Source organism: Ursus americanus, chromosome 18 (assembly GCF_024610735.1).
Source record: "Ursus americanus isolate L20-20 chromosome 18, mUrsAme1.1.p, whole genome shotgun sequence".
Classification (NCBI taxonomy): Eukaryota; Metazoa; Chordata; class Mammalia; order Carnivora; family Ursidae; genus Ursus; species Ursus americanus.
In genome coordinates, this window is record NC_142144.1 from 29,313,702 (window position 1) to 29,329,028 (window position 15,327).

Here is a 15,327-nt window from a genome sequence, read left to right on the forward strand (position 1 = left end):
GTCTGGGATTTTGAATTGTGGTCCTATTTTTACATTGTTTGAGGGATGATTTTCTTTTAATGTCAGATGAATGGCTTGTTAGAATTGCATTTTGTGAAAATATTTCTTAAAGGTCATACATATTTATGCAATTCAGGAATGCTTTCTGCTAGTGAAATGTAATAAACGAGGGATATGAAGGAAAAAGCGATGATATTTGAAAAGAAGTATAAGTTGAACTAAAGCTAATGACTTTTCACTTACTTTCTGTTTGGGAACACTGGTTGATCCACGTGATATTTAAGTAGAAACTTAATGGATAACGTCTGGAAGGAAGACTACACCTTTAGGCTTATTTAGAATATGGACCGTGTCTAATCTCGCCGTGATTATCACAGTGTAGACCCTTGATAAATTGTTATTGAGCTACTAATCAATTTGACCATGAGCTGGAGATATAAATTCCATTCCTGACTCTGCCATGTATTTCTTTGTGCCTTATGTATACTCAATTTCTTGAATATTTTTACAAGGGAAATCGGGAACTTTGGGGTTATAAAATCACTTGTTTTTAAGCTTCTCAGGGAAAAATGTCTTATTCACCATCCAATTCTCATTCTCAGCACTTGTCTCTCTGTCGGCTCATTCTCATCAGCATGTATTCATGCCTGTGTCAGTCCCTTCTCTCTCTCGCTCCCTCTGAACACACACACACACACACACACACACATTAAAAACAGAACACAATGTTAGCAGATACTGTCACTACCTTGCCTGTATGTACTTCCCCTAGTGCCATTAGTGCACAGGCCTGACTCACAATATCAGACCTGGGATTCCTGTGCCTGATAGTTTTTTTGGGCCTCCAGAGTCCACTTTCCCTCTCAGCATGGCAGGCTGGAAGTGGTAGGAAATTAAGGCCCCTTCCTCCCTCACCACTCAGCCCTCAACCAACCATTTATTGGTTACTTCCCATTGCTCCGGTGCACTCATGTTTCCTGGAAACCCCTCAAAGTACACGACTTGCTTTTGAGCTCTTATTTCAAGGTAGTCTTCTCGAGGAATGCAAGGTAGGACACAAAGCAAACTCTTGACCCGTCCTTCAACTACCACTCTATTTCTCTTCTTATTCTGGAGTAATGAAGCTGTCATATTCATTCCTCATCCCTACTCTTACCAGGGAGTCTCCCTTCTCTAAAAATGCACAAGGATTTACACATGGTATAGCAAATAGCAGTTTCAGATTTGAACTTGCTTAAATTATCAATTGATGATAGTCTTTCCTTTAGCCTCTTTCACCCCGCTGATATATAACTCAAGGATTTGATCCTACACAGTTGTGAGTGCTGGTTTAGTAGTCTCCAAAAGGTTGTTGTCTTTGCAACTGATGGCTGATCTCACTGAGCCCTGTCCTGATGTCCAACCCACAGAACATATGAGCATAATATAATAGCTATTGTACACCTCTAAGTTTTCGAGTGGTCTATTACACAGCCATAGTAACTGGAACACCTATTCTTTTGGGGTTACTTAAATATGTGTGTGTGTATGTGTGTTATTCTAGAGAATATAATAGGTACCTGAGAAGTCTAGCTCTTGGTCAAAAACTTATGTGTGATTTTCCAGAACTGACTATAGGCAATTATAAAGGCTTTAGTCGGCAGGCATCGTGGTGGAATGCTGCCCTTCCAGCACCGGACTTGGGGTACAGCCAGTGCATAGCAATCTCTGGAAAAAGTTGGGAGGCAAGGACTCAGGCCGCTCAGTAGTTACTGGTCTCCCTAGTCACTAGTCAGGCCCATCATGTTTTTGTATTTACCCAGGAGCCTTCATTATAAATCTCCTTTTCATCAGACCTTTCCTCACAATCCAAAGTCTTCGCCAGTTACACGTGCTGAGGCCTCTTTATGCGAGGAGGAGGAATGCTTGAAGATTCTTTCTTTCGGGGGCGCCTGGGTGGCACAGCGGTTAAGTGTCTGCCTTCGGCTCAGGGCGTGATCCCAGCATTGTGGGATCAAGCCCCACATCAGGCTCCTCTGCTATGAGCCTCCTTCTTCCTCTCCCACTCCCCCTGCTTGTGTTCCCTCTCTCGCTGTCTGTCTCTATCTCTGTCGAATAAATAAATAAAATCTTAAAAAAAAAAAGATTCTTTCTTTCGGTCTGACTCAGCAGCCAGTTCTTTTCCACTTCTATTCCTTCCCCTCGCTCTACCCTGACCTCAGAACTGCTGGATCCCACGTTTGGGGTTCCCTCATAGTGAACCCACTCCCACGTCTGTCTGACCTGCGGACTGGCTGACCTGCCGACTTCAGACCCTCGATCCTTGTCTTGACCAGGCACTTGCTCCCTCACGGTAAGTGATTAAGGCTCGACTCTTGTTTTTGGCTTGCTGCTTTCATCAGATACTCTTGACACCTAACCTGCTCGGCTTTCTCTGTCTCCCTGGGCTCAGCTGAGCTCCTACTAGTACCTTTAAGTTGTTACAGTCTGCCTGCAAATAATCTTGTATTGCTTGAAAAATAGTAATATAATAATCTGAAAACAGTATAATTCTATTTACTCCATTCCCACCTTTTTGTCATTATATTTCTATGTATTCTATAAACCCCACATGACATTATTTTTATTTTATAGTCTTTCAATCGCATTTAAATACACACACATATGTGTATATACATATTAAAGGCTTTTTTAAAGATTTTATTTATTTATTTGCGAGACAGAGCACAAGCAGGGGAAGGGGTGCTCTCTGTGTCTTCTTTTTTTTAAATTAATTTTTTTATTATGTTAGTCACCATGCAGTACATCATTAGCTTTTGATGTAGTCTGTGTCTTCTAAAAACAAACAAACATACAACCACACAACAACAAAGTTCCTGTCTGATCATTCCACCCTCTTGGCTATTTCTGTGCCTTTTCCTATGGACCGTTTGCTCTCATTATGATCATGGGTCAATTTTCTGGATTCTGTTGTGTCTTGTAATTTTGAAAATCATACTCCAGATATTTCATATAAAAGAAATGACTAGAATAAGTAATATTTACCTCAAGAAAAGAGCGAAGCCCTACTCTGTCAAAATGTTAGAATTAAAGATTGAACCAGTCTTGCCTGTGGTTGACCTGGGCCTCAGCTTTGCTGCAGCTTTACCTGATCCCACACACCACTGCCTTCAGATATTTTTGGGTATGGGATTAGGCCCTTCTCATCAGAAGAAACTGGGGTCTAAGCATCGCTGAACTTCTGGAGATATCTTTGTTTTTTTATGGGCATGTTGCTAGCTTTTCTAACTGTAAGATATTTCTCTCTGATTTATAATTCTTCTAGAAAGAGGGTCACTAAGGAAATTTCTTTGTTCTGGAGTCCCACTCCTGGCTTTCTGGCCTGGAGAAATCTCTCTATTTGGCTGTGCTCCCCCATCCTTTGGAAGTTAACTTCTTTGCTTTATAAGAAGACCTGCAATGCCTCAGACAGATTTCTCTCAGCTCATGTCTCTGCTCTCATGCTTTGATGTATTGTCCTAGGGCACATGGCCAAATCCTTAAGGGTTGGCACTTGGAGAAGGACTCTGGGTGGAGTTTCTCAGAATTCTATCAAACCAGCCCGCACACATCCGTTAAAGTTGCATTAAACTTTCTGTTGATCTCTCCTAATTTTTCTTTACGGGGGATTCTTTTTTGCTATCTTATCATAGATGAAATCACTTTGTAGAAGAGAAAGTCTCCTCTCTCCTAGGAGGGACCTATCACTCACCGGAGTTCAGTTCATTTAGATTCCTGGCAATCTAATGAGTTTAAGAAAACAAAAAAAAAAATTGATTTTGTATTTATCCAGATAAGGTTAGGTTATTAGAATGGGAACAAAGGTCATTTTTGTGGCTTTCTTCACACTAACGCAAAGGAGAAACGTAATCCTTATCTTTAATAGGGAGATGATGAAAAGCTTAGCAAATTTTTGTGTCCCTGAAGGGCTTGTCAGCATCTGGTTTTCTTAGGACTGGGTAAGCCTAACTATGACGCTGTGAGTACTTTTTCTTTAGGGAGTAATACATATGTCAGCCTCCTTGTTCTTCCCAAAGATTTTGTCCTCATTCTTTTGAGACGATTTGTCTGTTTTTGGTGCTCTGTTAGAGGTGAATTCTTAGATGCCAGGCATTCTGTTTGCAGGACTTGGGGAGGGGATCAGTAGTGGAGGCACCATTTCCATATACATAGGTGTTTAACAAATCCCTGTTTTCTTTTTTTTTCCTCTTTCTTTTTTTTAGAAGATTTTATTTGTTTGTTTGTTTGTTTGTTTGTTTATTTAAGAGAGTGAGAAAGAGACCACAAGCAGGATGAGGAGCAGCGGGAGAGGGACAAGCAGACTCCCAGACTCCGTGCTGAGCACGGAGCCCCATGCAGGGCTCAATCCCAAGACCCTGAGCCCAAATCGAGAATCGGACACTGTAACCGACTGAGGCACCCAGGCACCCCAACAAACCCCATTTTCAACTGCACATCTTACTCTTATCCTCCACTGCATCTGATTTTTCAAGGACTCTGGATGGCCAATTGTGATATCTTCCTTGGACGTGTCGATACCATTCGTGTAGCTGGCTGCTGCTTCCTCCATCCCGGCTCCTAATTACTATAAAACATATCTACTTGTTTTATGTCTTCTACAAATTTGCCAGAAGCTCTCAGGTGTCTTGCATTTGAAGATTGTATCAGGATATTTGCTGAATAACTGGAGAGTTAGAGCTGAATCCCAAGCAGCCTGCTTCCCGGTCCCGTTCACCTTTCATTAACCTTATCACTGCCTTATTTTCTTCTCCTATGTGTATATCCCGGTTTCACTGCAGCCATCACTGCGGACCATCCGGAGTGCCGCACTGGCTCAGCTGACAGCTACCCCTGCAAGCACGCTTATCGATGAGCCAGTGCATATCCGAGCTACGGGCCTGCCGCCCTTCCAGATCGTGCTTCTTCGGGCATCACTGGAAGATGAGAAGGGGAACCTGTTTCATTCTCAAGCCTACTATAAGGCCAGTGAAGTTGGGGAGGTAGATCTGGAGCGGGACCCTTCACTGGGCGGTGACTATGTAGGAGTCCACCCTATGGGTCTCTTCTGGTCCCTGAAACCTGAAAAACTTTTAACGAAATTGTCAAAAAGAGATGTGATGAATAGCCCCCTCCTGGTCCAAATAAAACTTTATGATTCGAATTTACTTTTAACCCACATTGCCACCACTGCTCCAAAAGTCAGCCTGACCTTGGAGAGGTGGTTCAGAGCACCGGGTGTCAAACGGATCCAAGTTCGAGAAGGCCGCCTCCGGGGAGCCCTCTTTCTCCCTCCTGGTGAGTAGAATTAACCTGGTTGCTGTCATCCTTGTGCTTCCTCTTTCAAGTGCCTAATCCCTGCGGAGGTTTAACTTGGGTATGTATACTACATGGTGTAGTCCTCTCCAGCCTTAGAATCAGGGCTACCTCTGGGCCAGAACAAGAATCTGGGGATGCGCCATTCCAACTGACGCTTGATCTCAACAATTCTGGAGCTTGTCTAAGGATACGACTACATGTAGTTTTTGGAGTCCCTGCATTATGGGGTCTCACAGCTTTGGATTTATGTGAAATCCGTCTGTATTGAGCCCGAGTACCTGAGGACCCACATCCTGATATCGTGGAACTCTCTCCTGGGAGTTCTGTCTTGTCTGAGTGTCAACTTAGGTTTAGGTCATTGCACCCAGTAAGCTGATGATATAATGGACTGAAATATTGCAACAAATACAGAGGATGCAAAGAGACTCTATACCCTCTAGTTCCATAAATATTGCCTATTTATAGAATATTCCATCAATCCACAGTTAATGCCACATGCTCCCTGATGGCTATAAAGCCTATCAGGAAACTCAGTTTCCCACAGTGATTTCCACACATCAATAAGCGGTTCAAAACATCTACTGGTACATTTCTCAGGGTTTATTGTGGGACCGAATGAAGCCACGTTAATTCCCCAGAAGAGGCCCTTGACAGGTCCAGGTTTCAGGAGTGTCTCAGATCCCCTTCTTCAGGCATGAGCTTTGATCTGGGACACAGCCATCATATCATCAGGATGTATTGCCTCTCTGTCTGTTTTTAGAAACAGGATCACCATGTAGAAGTGAGATGGGTACAGGAAGCCTGGAGTGTTAGAGGTGGTTCCCGGCAGCACAGGGTTATAGATGATGTAGAAGGAATAAAAGCTTCCCTTTCCAAAATTGTCATGACCCATGCGGCTGGTTGGGTAAATCTCAGTATCTTTACACCCAGTAATTAGCATACAGACAACATCGTTGTGTGTAGGGATCAGGAACTAAGAGGCACATAAGTCTGTGCGTCTACGCACCCACCTCAGATACAAATCTAAGGACCAGCGCAGGCCTCCCTCCTTGGGATGCGCTGGTTTAGAGGGAGCTGTCTGTGAATCCTCTTGGACATGCACGTGCGGCGTGTCCTGCTTGCTCTGTGAGGGATACGAAAGAGCGTTGAGCTGCGTGGGGCCAAAAGAGGTTGAGTCAGGTCTCAAACCAATTCTCAACTACGACATTCTTCCACGATAAGAGGCTCAGTACTCTAAAGTCCTCCCTCTTCCTGTCAATCAGGAGATGAAAAGCATCTTTATTCACTTACTGAAGTGGTATTTTAAAGCTCAGATATATTTAGTGCCATTTTATTTCTCCTTTTCTCAAGTGAGAAAACGTAGCAATGTTTTGTTTTGAAAATTGCCAATACTCCTTTAAATCAAGTCATTCTTCTTTCTTTCTTTCTTTTTTTAATTTTTAAGTATCATCTTACTCACTTATCTCTTTAAGTAACCAACATGGCGCTTGAACTCACAACCCCAAGATCAAGAGTCGCATGCTCTACTGACTGAGCCAGCCAGGTGCCCCCATTGATGGGACCAGTCTTCCTTAATTAAAATCACTTACCCGAGAATACAGTGCCCCCAATAAGTGCATCATAATTTTTTTTCTGCTTTATTTAGGAAACTAGCTGCCTACACAGAACATGAGTGTAGAGTGATACTCTGACCATCCCTACTTTTTACCATGTGCGAAGCTGCAGTGAATAAACAGGTTGTTATTACATGGAAGGGCTCATCATTCACATCTGCTTGGCTGCAAGATTTCATCACTGTATAGTCAGACGAATGGAACAGAGCAGTGTTAAGTCGGGATCTTAGCTAACACAATCATTTCAATAGCGTTTTTTTAAGTCATATACTTTTGAAGGCTTTTTTTTTTGAGTTATATATATTTTGAGAACCCTATTAAATCCATAGAAGCTTTCATTAGTAAAATGCACACATAGGGGCACCTGAGTGGCTCAGTTGGTTAAGTGTCCTACTCTTCGTTTTGGCTCAGGTTATGATCTCAGGGTTGTGAGATTGAGCCCCGTTTCAGGCTCTGTACGGAGCATGGAGCCTGCTTAAGATTCTCTCCCTCTCCCCCTGCCCCTCCCCGTGCCATCCCCACCCAGGGTGCATGCTCTCTCTCTTAAAAAAAAAAAAAAGGTACATATAAACCTATATTTTGCATATAATTTCAGGACCTTCATTGATTTCCTAAAGCAATAATTGTGTACGTTTTCATAGGTTAAAAAGCCCTTCCCTAATTTCAATAGCTTTCTTTACTCCAATACTAAAGAAATGAGCCACTTTGAGTCTGCAAGACCCCTTGACTACAGAGATTAAGCATGTCAGTGAACATAGTTCCCCATCAACCTTCCTGATATTTGTCCCATTAATGCAGTCAATCAGCTTTAATTCTGCCCCAGCTACAAGGCTGAAAACCTGGGGATTCCACTGAAAATTTATACTTTGATTCCAGAATTTGTGATGTATTTCTTCTTGTTGTTGTGTTTTTCTTCTTTTTTCTTTCCTTTCCCTTCATACCCAGTTCTGTTTTGTTTTGTTCTTTCTCAGGAGAGGGACGTTTCCCAGGGGTAATTGACTTGTTCGGTGGTCTCGGTGGACTGATTGAATTCTGGGCCTGTCTCCTGGCCACTCATGGCTTTGTGGCCTTGGCCTTGGCTTACTTTAACTATGAAGATCTGCCTCCCCAACCAGAAAAGACAGAATTAGAATACTTTGAGGAAGCTGTCAACTTTCTTCTGAGATATCCTAAGGTAATGTTTGCCTTTTCTTTTAGTCCCTGTCTTTAAATAACCATAACACCCTGTGGCTTCTCTTAACCTCCAAGTCTGATTCTCCTCAGTGAACTTGAAGTTCTATGACATATTCACAGTATTTACATGATTTATTTCACACCCAGTGTCTTTTGCTCAGAAAGACAAAACAGGAAGTTAGCCTGTGTCCATGATGGAATCAGAAAGCAATGGCTTTATTTATTTATTTTAAAGATTTTATTTATTTGCTCGTCAGAGAGAGAGAGAGCACAAGCAGAGAAGTGGCAGGCAGAGGGAGAAGCAGGCTCCCCGCTGAGCAAGGAGCCTGGTGTAGGACTTGAGCCCAGGACCCTGGGATCATGACCTGAGCTGAAAGCAGACACTTAACCAACTGAGCCCCTCAGGCGTCCCAAGATGCAATGGCTTTGGATTCAGACAGAACTGGGTTGCCTTTCTGGCTCCATCCCATCTGGTTGTGGGAATCTGGGCAAGCTACTGACACTTTCTAATACTGAATTTTTTCATCTGTTAAATACTATGGTAGTGATGCTATTTCGTAAGGTTCTCGTGAGAAGGAAAGGGGATAATCCAAGCAAAGGGCTTGCTAGAGTAACTGGTAATACGACATCCTCAGTAAATGCAACGCTCTATATTATCCCCTTCTCTGATAATATTAAATCACCGGACTCCTCCAGACAGAGAATCGGTCTTCTTCGAGGAGTGGGCCTGCATTTTTAGTTATTGGAGAGGACTTAACCATAATGCTGTAGGACTTTCCAATCCATACCTTCTTTAAATTTTAAAATGTGCTTTGCTGCTACGTTAGGGTTGCTGCAAGTTATCTCTTGCTAATTGCTGATATTTTTTTCTTAATAAGAATTGATCTAGGGGCATCTGGGTGGCACGGTTGGTTAAGCGTCTGCCTTCAGCTCAGGTCATGATCCGCAGGTCTTGGGATCGAGCCCCACATCGGGCTCCCTGCACAGGCCCCCTCCCCCTGTGCTCATCCCCCCTTACCAAAAAAATAAATAAAATCTTAAAAAAAAGAATTGCTCTAAGTAAAATTAAGTCTCTGTACCACATCCTATCTCATATAAGGGTCACCAAAATATGATCAGAGTTTCAGTAATAAGATGAGCAATGATCACTGACAATCTATTGATGCATTGAATTTTTTTTTTAATTAATAATGATTTTTTATTATATTATGTTAGTCACCATACAGTACATCCCCGGTTTTCGATGTAAGGCTCGATGATTCATTAGTTGTGTATAACACCCAGTGCACCATGCAATATGTGCCCTCCTTACTACCCATCACCGGTCTATCCCATTCCCCCACCCCCCTCCCCTCTGTAGCCCTCAGTTTGTTTCTCATAGTCCATAGTCTCTCATGTTTCATTCCCCCTTCTGATTACCCCCCCTTTCTTTATCCCTTTCTTCCCCTACTGATCATTCTAGTTCTTATGTTCCATAGATGAGAGAAATCATATGATAGTTGTCTTTCTCTGCTTGACTTATTTCACTAAGCATTATCTCCTCCAGTGCCGTCCATGTTGTAGCAAATGTTGAGAACTCATTCTTTCTGATTGCTGAGTAATATTCCATTGTATATATGGACCACAACTTCTTAATCCAGTCATCTGTTGCAGGGCATCTCGGCTCCTTCCACGATTTAGCTATTGTGGACATTGCTGCTATGAACATTGGGGTGCATATGGCCCTTCTCTTCACTACGTCTGTATCTTTGGGGTAAACACCCAATAGTGCAATGGCTGGATCATAGGGTAGCTCAATTTTTAACTTTTTAAGGGACCTCCACACGGTTTTCCAGAGTGGCTGTACCAACTTGCATTCCCACCAACAATGTAGGAGGGATCCCCTTTCTCCACATCCTCTCCAACAATTGTTGTTTCTTGCCTTGTCTATTTTTGCCATTCTAACTGGCGTAAGGTGGTATCTCAGTGTGGTTTTGATTTGAATTTCCTTGATGGCTAATGATTTTGAACATTTTTTCATGTGTCTGTTAGCCATTTGTATGTCTTCATTGGAAAAGTGTCTGTTCATATCTTCTGCCCATTTTTTGATTTGTTTATTTGTTTCTCGTGTATTGAGTTTGAGAAGTTCTTTGTAGATCTTGGATACCAGTCCTTTATCTGTAGTGTCATTTGCAAATATCTTCTCCCATTCCGTGGGCTGCCTCTTAGTTTTTCTGACTGTTTCCTTGGATGTGCAGAAGCTTTTAATCTTGATGAAGTCCCATAAATTCATTTTATCTTTTGTTTCTCTTGCCTTTGGGGATGTGTCATGAAAAAGGTTGCTTTGGCTGATGTCGTAGAGGTTGCTGCCTATGTTCTCCTCTAGAATTTTGATGGATTCCTGTCTCACATCGAGGTCTTTCATCCATTTGGAGTTTGTTTTTGTGATGCATTGAATTTTTAAGTAGCTATTTTTGATGCATATGATAGAGTTGTCTTCGAACTATCACATAGGCGATGTTATTGTGCTGAGTTTCTGCTTGGCTTAGATGAGAAATGAGGAGGTTATGTGATTCTGCTGTTCATTTTCTTAGCCTGGTTCCACTTATACTTGCTGCGTGACTTTTCCATCAGTGTTCTTACCATTGTCACATAGATAGTTAGTCAATGACTACTGAGACCCGGGAACCAGACTTCTCTCCTAGGCTCTTAGTACTTCCACTAAGCCTGCCTCATGCTCTCTCTTCTGTGAGAGGAGCGACCAACCATCTTTCAATTCCTTACAGGTCTTATTTCTCCATCTGTTGATTTTAAGTGTCTTCTAAGCATTCTCAATTTGCTGATCCCAAATTTGGTGGCAGAAATTATAATAAGAGCTAGTGTTCTGCCAAAAGCTTGCACATAACTGAGTCATTTTGTTGTTGTTGTTCATTCATCCATGTTACACTTCCTTTTACTTTGTCTTCCCTGGCCAAATCCATTCTGAGTTCTCACCTCTCATTGTCAAAACTGTGACTCGATATCTTTTATATTAAGACATAGAACTTCAGAGCTTGGAAGGTCTTTTTAATTCAAAAGGAGATGATTCCAGTTACTTCTCTTAATATACAAGATAGGACCTCAGGTAGAATGCAGTGGCCTTACAAAGAGGCTGAAAAAATATGTAGCAAAGGGGAATAGGTTCAGATCCATCAGAATTTTTCCCCTGGGACTGGATCAGTCTTTTCCTAGAGAGTACCTTTTCCTCTGAACTTCTAGAGAGCCCACAGTTTACCAATCAGCTGTACCCTGACTCATATCATTCACAAGAGTTATGTGCCTCTTTCTTATTTTTCCTACTACATTGGTATTTCTTTAGGGCATTTTAAACTCAGCAGCTAACACCATGCTGAATCCATAGTATTTCATTTGGAAGGCCTGACATGTTCTTGAAGGAGTATTTTCTTTGAACACTCATTATGCATTCTAGAACTCTAGAACTGGGCATGTGGGTGGGATTAGTCCTTGCTTGTCTCCCATTGGCCAGTCAAGTTTTTTGGTTGTTTGAGATGGTAGGGTTTTGCTAAATGGTGGACAGAATCAACATCTCATTTCCATTATTTTTAGGTCCTCGGCCCAGGCATTGGGGTAGTCTCCATAAGCAGAGGTGCAGGGATTGGACTCTCCATGGCTATTCACCTAAAACAAGTCACAGCCACCGTGCTTATTAACAGGCCCAACTTTGTACCTAGCATTCCACAGGTGTACCGCGGTCAGGTAAGTCAGCTCCTGGCCTTCTCTCCACAACTGCTATCCATCAACGCCTTAGGGTTAGCAGAGTTGCAGCACACCTTTGAGGAAGCTCGTCGTGAAGCCAGTGAGACTTCTTTCCTCCCCATTGAAAAGGCCCAGGGACATTTTCTTTTCATTGTGGGAGAAGATGATAAGAATCTCAACAGCAAAGCATCTGCTGAGCAAGCCACAGAACAGTTGAGAAGATATGGGAAGAACAACTGGACCCTGCTATCTTACCCTGGGGAGGGCCACCTGTTAGAGCCTCCCTATTCCCCGCTGTGCTGTGCCTCAGAGGCCTCCAGTCTCTGCCTATTCATGCGCTGGGGTGGAGAGGTGATCCCACATGCTGCTGCCCAGGAGCATTCTTGGAAGGAGATCCAGAAGTTCCTCAGGAAGCACCTTGTTCCAGTTGTGACCAGTCAACTCTGAGAAGAGAAGATACTCCTGAGAACCAGAGAAATAATACCAGCCCTTCCCTTGATTTTCATGGAACAACGTCTTTGATTTCTTATTGTGGAAGTTCTACTGAGAGAAACAGGAGCTTGACAGTGGTCATGTCTTTTTTTTTTTTTTTTTTTTGAAGATTTTATTTATTTATTTATTTGACAGAGAGAGACAGCGAGAGAGGGAACACAAGCAAGGGGAGTGGGAGAGGGAGAAGCAGGCTTCCCGCTGAGCCGGGAGCCCAATGCAGGAATTGATCCCAGGACCCTGGGATCATGACCTGAGCCGAAGGCAGACACTTAATGGCTGAGCCACCCAGGCGCCCCAGCAGTGGTCATGTCTTGCCTTTGGAAAAGAACAATAGTTTCCATTTAATCTAATATCATACACGGAGAGTTTTACATTTTTAAAAATAAATTTAAGGCTCTACCTGCCCTAGAATATTCTGTTTATAATTATAGCAATTATCTGGTAGAAAAAGAAATGACCAAAACGAATGACAGAATCCCCTGGCTTGTAAAACAGACGTGAGTAGAATCGGGTGCTGATATTTGCTGATTTCTTAAAACTCAAATGAAATATGTTTAGATTTCTCACATTTGAAAATATGCTCATGCTCATGGTCACTTCATTGTCCTTGAAAAGTAGAGCTGGGTAAATGAGTGTATTATTTTAAGGCAATATAGAGGTCGATATGGGGGTAACATGATTGAGTCAGCCTACCATCAATAATTCAACAAATGCTCATAAAAGAAAATAAAGTAATATTTGTGTCAAAATGTACAGCGTTTTGAGAAAGAAACAATCTGAGATTCACAGAATTGCAATTTAGGAAAGGAGCCAGGAGGGTGTGGGTTGTGTACCTTAGGGGCTGGCAAACTGTTTCTGTGAAGTTCTACATAGCAAGTATTTTTGGCTTTGTGGGCCATGAAGTCTTTGTCACTGTTGTTGAATTCTGCCATTCAAACACAAAAGCAGGGGCGCCTGGGTGGCTCAGTGGTTAGGCGTCTGCCTTCAGCTCAGGGCGTGATCCCAGCATTCTGGGATTGAGCCCCGCATCAGGCTCTTCTGCTGGAGCCTGCTTCTTCCTCTCCCACTCCCCCTGCCTGTGTTCCTTCTCTCGCTGGCTGTCTCTCTCTCTGTCAAATAAATAAATAAAATCTTTAAAAAAACAAACAAACACAAAAGCAGCATAGAGAGGTCATAATGAATGATACTGGCTGTGTTCCAATTAAACTGTATTTATGGCCGCTGACATTTGCATTTCATAACATTTTTACATGTCAGAGAATAGTAATTTTTATTTTTTTCTAAGCATTGACCAATGTAAAAGCCATTTTTAGCTCGTAGGCAGCAGAAAAACAGGCTGTTGGCTGGATTGAGCTCGCAGGGCATGGTTTGATGACCCTGGGTATAGAACAATCCAAATTACCTTGTCCAACGTCAAATTTGACATATTTTCTCTAAGGGGCAAATCACAGCCCAAATATTCCTGAGCTACTGAATTGCAATGGATGGAAGGAAGTGGAAGGTGATTGGTAGATAATCAAGTGAAGATGAACCAGTAAAAAAATGTTTCGAATGATTTTGAAGGTGTGGTGGGGGAGCCAATGAGGAATTAGAGTAATTGAAATAATATGAAGACACTTCACTGCATCTACTGAAACTCTTTTTCTTTCAACTGCTTTCTGATACTCCCTCTGTTTAGAGTAAAATCATTCCATTCAGGATGAGTGAGACTATTAACCTCCCTCCTTTCTCACTCAGACGAGTTTTCACATTTCCCAGACCCAGTCAATCAGATGATGTCACTCGCTTGACTCTAGTAATCACGTAATTGCAATGGCTAATACCGCCTATGCTATATGCTACATAATAACTATATAGATCAGATGCTGTATCATTAGTTGTATATGCCATATGCTATATAGTAGCTATCATAGTGGGTTTAATGGGTATAATTATTTTTGTTTCCTGTTTTGGACTTTAGGAAGAATGCCTATGTTTATGAGATATGATGTGTGTGTTTGGTCTGATATATATCCCTTGATTTACATTTTGTGGATTTTCAGAACCAAGTAGGTCTTGAATTTTTTTTTCATATATTCTTTTCCATATCACTACTACAAAGATTGGCAGGAATGCAGATCAAATACCCATTCTTGGCCAGCTTTTCTAACCTCTTGGAAATGTAACCGGTCTGATCTCTAGGCATTGACTTAGCTGAGTAATAGAGGTGCAGAGAAACTTTCATGATGAATTAATAGCAGGGCTGGAATCAGAACCCGGGGACTTTTTTTCTGGGTTTTCTAAACTTTCTCTGTTACACTGTGTTGAGATTTCCCCCCATGGCCTGTTAAACTCTATTCTCTGGAAATTTGAAATAAATGTGGGTCTATACATTAATGCATTGTTTTGGTTGTTTATGGCTTAGGAGAGCTAGAGACACTTCAACTTCTATATTGACTCTTCTTATGGAGAAATTTTTTAGTTTCTAATGATGATCGGGGACACTGTTGGGTCTGCCATTGAGAAGGGGTCAGTTTTCCACTAATCGTGTCGCAGCTGTGTGATAGCTTGATGAAATCCACGTACACCTGTGACTTTACCCATTAGAATAGTCTTCATTCCCTAGTCACTAATCTTCATGCTCTTCTTCTCTCTCCTTAGAAGGAAACCAGAATATCACCCCCAGATATGCCTCTTTAACAAAAATTAGCAGTTAAAAAACAGCAGATAAAAGAAGGGCCCCCTGACTCGTCCTTTTTCCGTCCTGAAAGCAGGAGATAAAACTCCCAGATGGAAGGTGTCCTCCCTATACCCAGAAGGAAAGGAAAGTTCTTATCATCAAAGACAGAAGTTGAGATTGACAGAACTCTATACAAATAGACCTTGTTCAAATGATCGTAGCTTCCTTTAGACTGCCCACATAGTTTAGTCACTTTTCCACAATTGTCTCTATCTTTGCTCAAACTAGTATAAAAGCAAGTATTTGCTTTACTTTGGGTCT

At 42.0% G+C, this 15,327-nt stretch overlaps 1 protein-coding gene across 1 annotated transcript; it reads left to right on the plus strand.

The window, feature by feature from the left end:
- Nucleotides 1-1,042: 1,042 nt before the first annotated feature.
- On the plus strand, nt 1,043-12,397 carry LOC123781225 (bile acid-CoA:amino acid N-acyltransferase-like). The gene is made up of 5 exons (XM_045780613.2): nt 1,043-1,049; nt 1,606-1,724; nt 4,818-5,313; nt 7,919-8,121; nt 11,706-12,397. Exons 1-5 carry the CDS (start codon nt 1,043-1,045, stop codon nt 12,300-12,302), a joined length of 1,422 nt encoding a protein of 473 aa, XP_045636569.2. The 3' UTR covers nt 12,303-12,397.
- Nucleotides 12,398-15,327: the final 2,930 nt, after the last annotated feature.